This window comes from Bactrocera latifrons, unplaced genomic scaffold (assembly GCF_001853355.1).
Source record: "Bactrocera latifrons isolate USDA-ARS-PBARC rearing strain unplaced genomic scaffold, ASM185335v1 scaffold_28, whole genome shotgun sequence".
Taxonomy (NCBI): domain Eukaryota; kingdom Metazoa; phylum Arthropoda; class Insecta; order Diptera; family Tephritidae; genus Bactrocera; species Bactrocera latifrons.
This window is the reverse complement of record NW_017536407.1, coordinates 1,927,808-1,929,379: the sequence shown is the minus strand read 5'-3', so window position 1 is coordinate 1,929,379 and position 1,572 is coordinate 1,927,808. Positions and strand designations below refer to the sequence as shown.

The 1,572-nt window shown below is 29.9% G+C and overlaps 1 protein-coding gene across 1 annotated transcript in view; it reads right to left on the bottom strand.

Moving 5' to 3' along the window:
• LOC108970050 overlaps positions 1 to 1,572 on the bottom strand; it is a gene marked incomplete in the record, with an annotated part of 187,068 nt that overhangs the window by 130,269 nt on the left and 55,227 nt on the right. The window contains 1 exon segment of the mRNA XM_018935160.1: positions 1,301 to 1,356. Within this exon segment, the coding sequence (XP_018790705.1) occupies positions 1,301 to 1,351 (51 nt within the window).

Genomic DNA, 1,572 nt, shown 5'->3' with positions numbered 1-1,572 from the left:
TTTTTTAAACACTAAAACTCACCTGCATCAACAAAAATAATTTAAAATTTGCTTTTCGTTGTAGAGCATATCTATTCATTCGTCTTTATTACATAYTGAAGAAGTCTTAACGCTACCGCTTACTACATTGTTCAGCTAATAGCTGGCTTTGTTTACTTTAAACAATAGTTGCCTGATTAAATGTACAACAATGACAGGAATATATGTATAAAAGAGAATACAAAAACATAATWATTGCTTTTTTGTAGGCAAGTTTTGATTGGTAGCGTATTAAAAATCAAAGACAAGCTGGTTGCTTAAGAAAAATGCAATAATTTCAGCGCTTTAAGTGACTTTTGTGGTGGCTTGCTTTGAATTAGCTTTGAAGTTCTACGAAMAGACATTTAATCAAATAGTTTATGTACAAATCTAACAAGCGAAGTTCTGTAATAACACATACATACCTACATAAAAATACATATATGTAAGAGACTCCAATGTAATCGTTTTCATCGACAGRTTTGTTAGTCAAGCTCTTGTAAATACATACAAGCTAAAGTATTGTTTGTTTATAAGTGTTTGTGTTTGTGTTTGCTTTGTGTGCACAGATCTTAAGAGATTGCAGCAATAATGAAGACTAAGATTTTATTGAACTATTTTCTGTTAATATTAGGTAGCTACTACTGAAATGGCTTGCAGCCGTCAGYGATAAGCACGTGTGTATTTAATTGTAGATGCCAATGGTGAATACAATTTTTGAAATTCTTAAAGTCTTAATACATTTCTTGGTTTATTTGTTAGCTGTTCTAATAAGAAAATAAGCTTAAATCGTTTAAAAACACGAAAATGCATTCTAAGTAAGGTAGGGAGATATGTGACATAGTTGTCCGATCTGGTCGATTTCGACAAATGATCTATGGATTGATAAAATGTATCTAYTTATATATTAAATTTCTGTGGGATATCTCAAAAACTGACGAACAAATTTTAATAATTCCTAAAAAACTTCGCATAAAAAATCCGCTGGTTTTAGACAAAAAAATTTAAAATTCTWCAGAATGAGCCGAGGAGTATTTGAATATGCGATTTTATATAAAAAAAAAAACCTATGCGCTCTAGTAGTCTTATGTAAATTTTTATTTCTTAGAATATTCACAATTTGAATGTTGATTTCTTTAATTCTTCATAARCAACCTTTTTCATGCTTTCAACACATAATTATCACAACAACAACTAAATAATAGCACTAATTGTAGACTTCCTACTTACACCACTAATTTTTGTTTATAATAATAGCTTTAGAAATTTTAAAAATACTTACTGTACTCGAAAGTAGCACTATCCACGTGACTAGTGGCAAAAATATTCTCATTTTTGCTGCAAAGAAAGARAAAAACATAAAATTAAATAACGAAAATCAGTAAATTGCTATGAATAATTTTCATAAATGCATTTAGCAGCTATGCAAATAATMTGAATTATAGACGAGTTTGCGCAATAACAGCTATCGAGCAAAGCGCGCATGAGCAGACGAGTGGCTATAAATAAATAAGCAAACATAAATGGCTTACAACAACAGTGAGGGTAATTAGC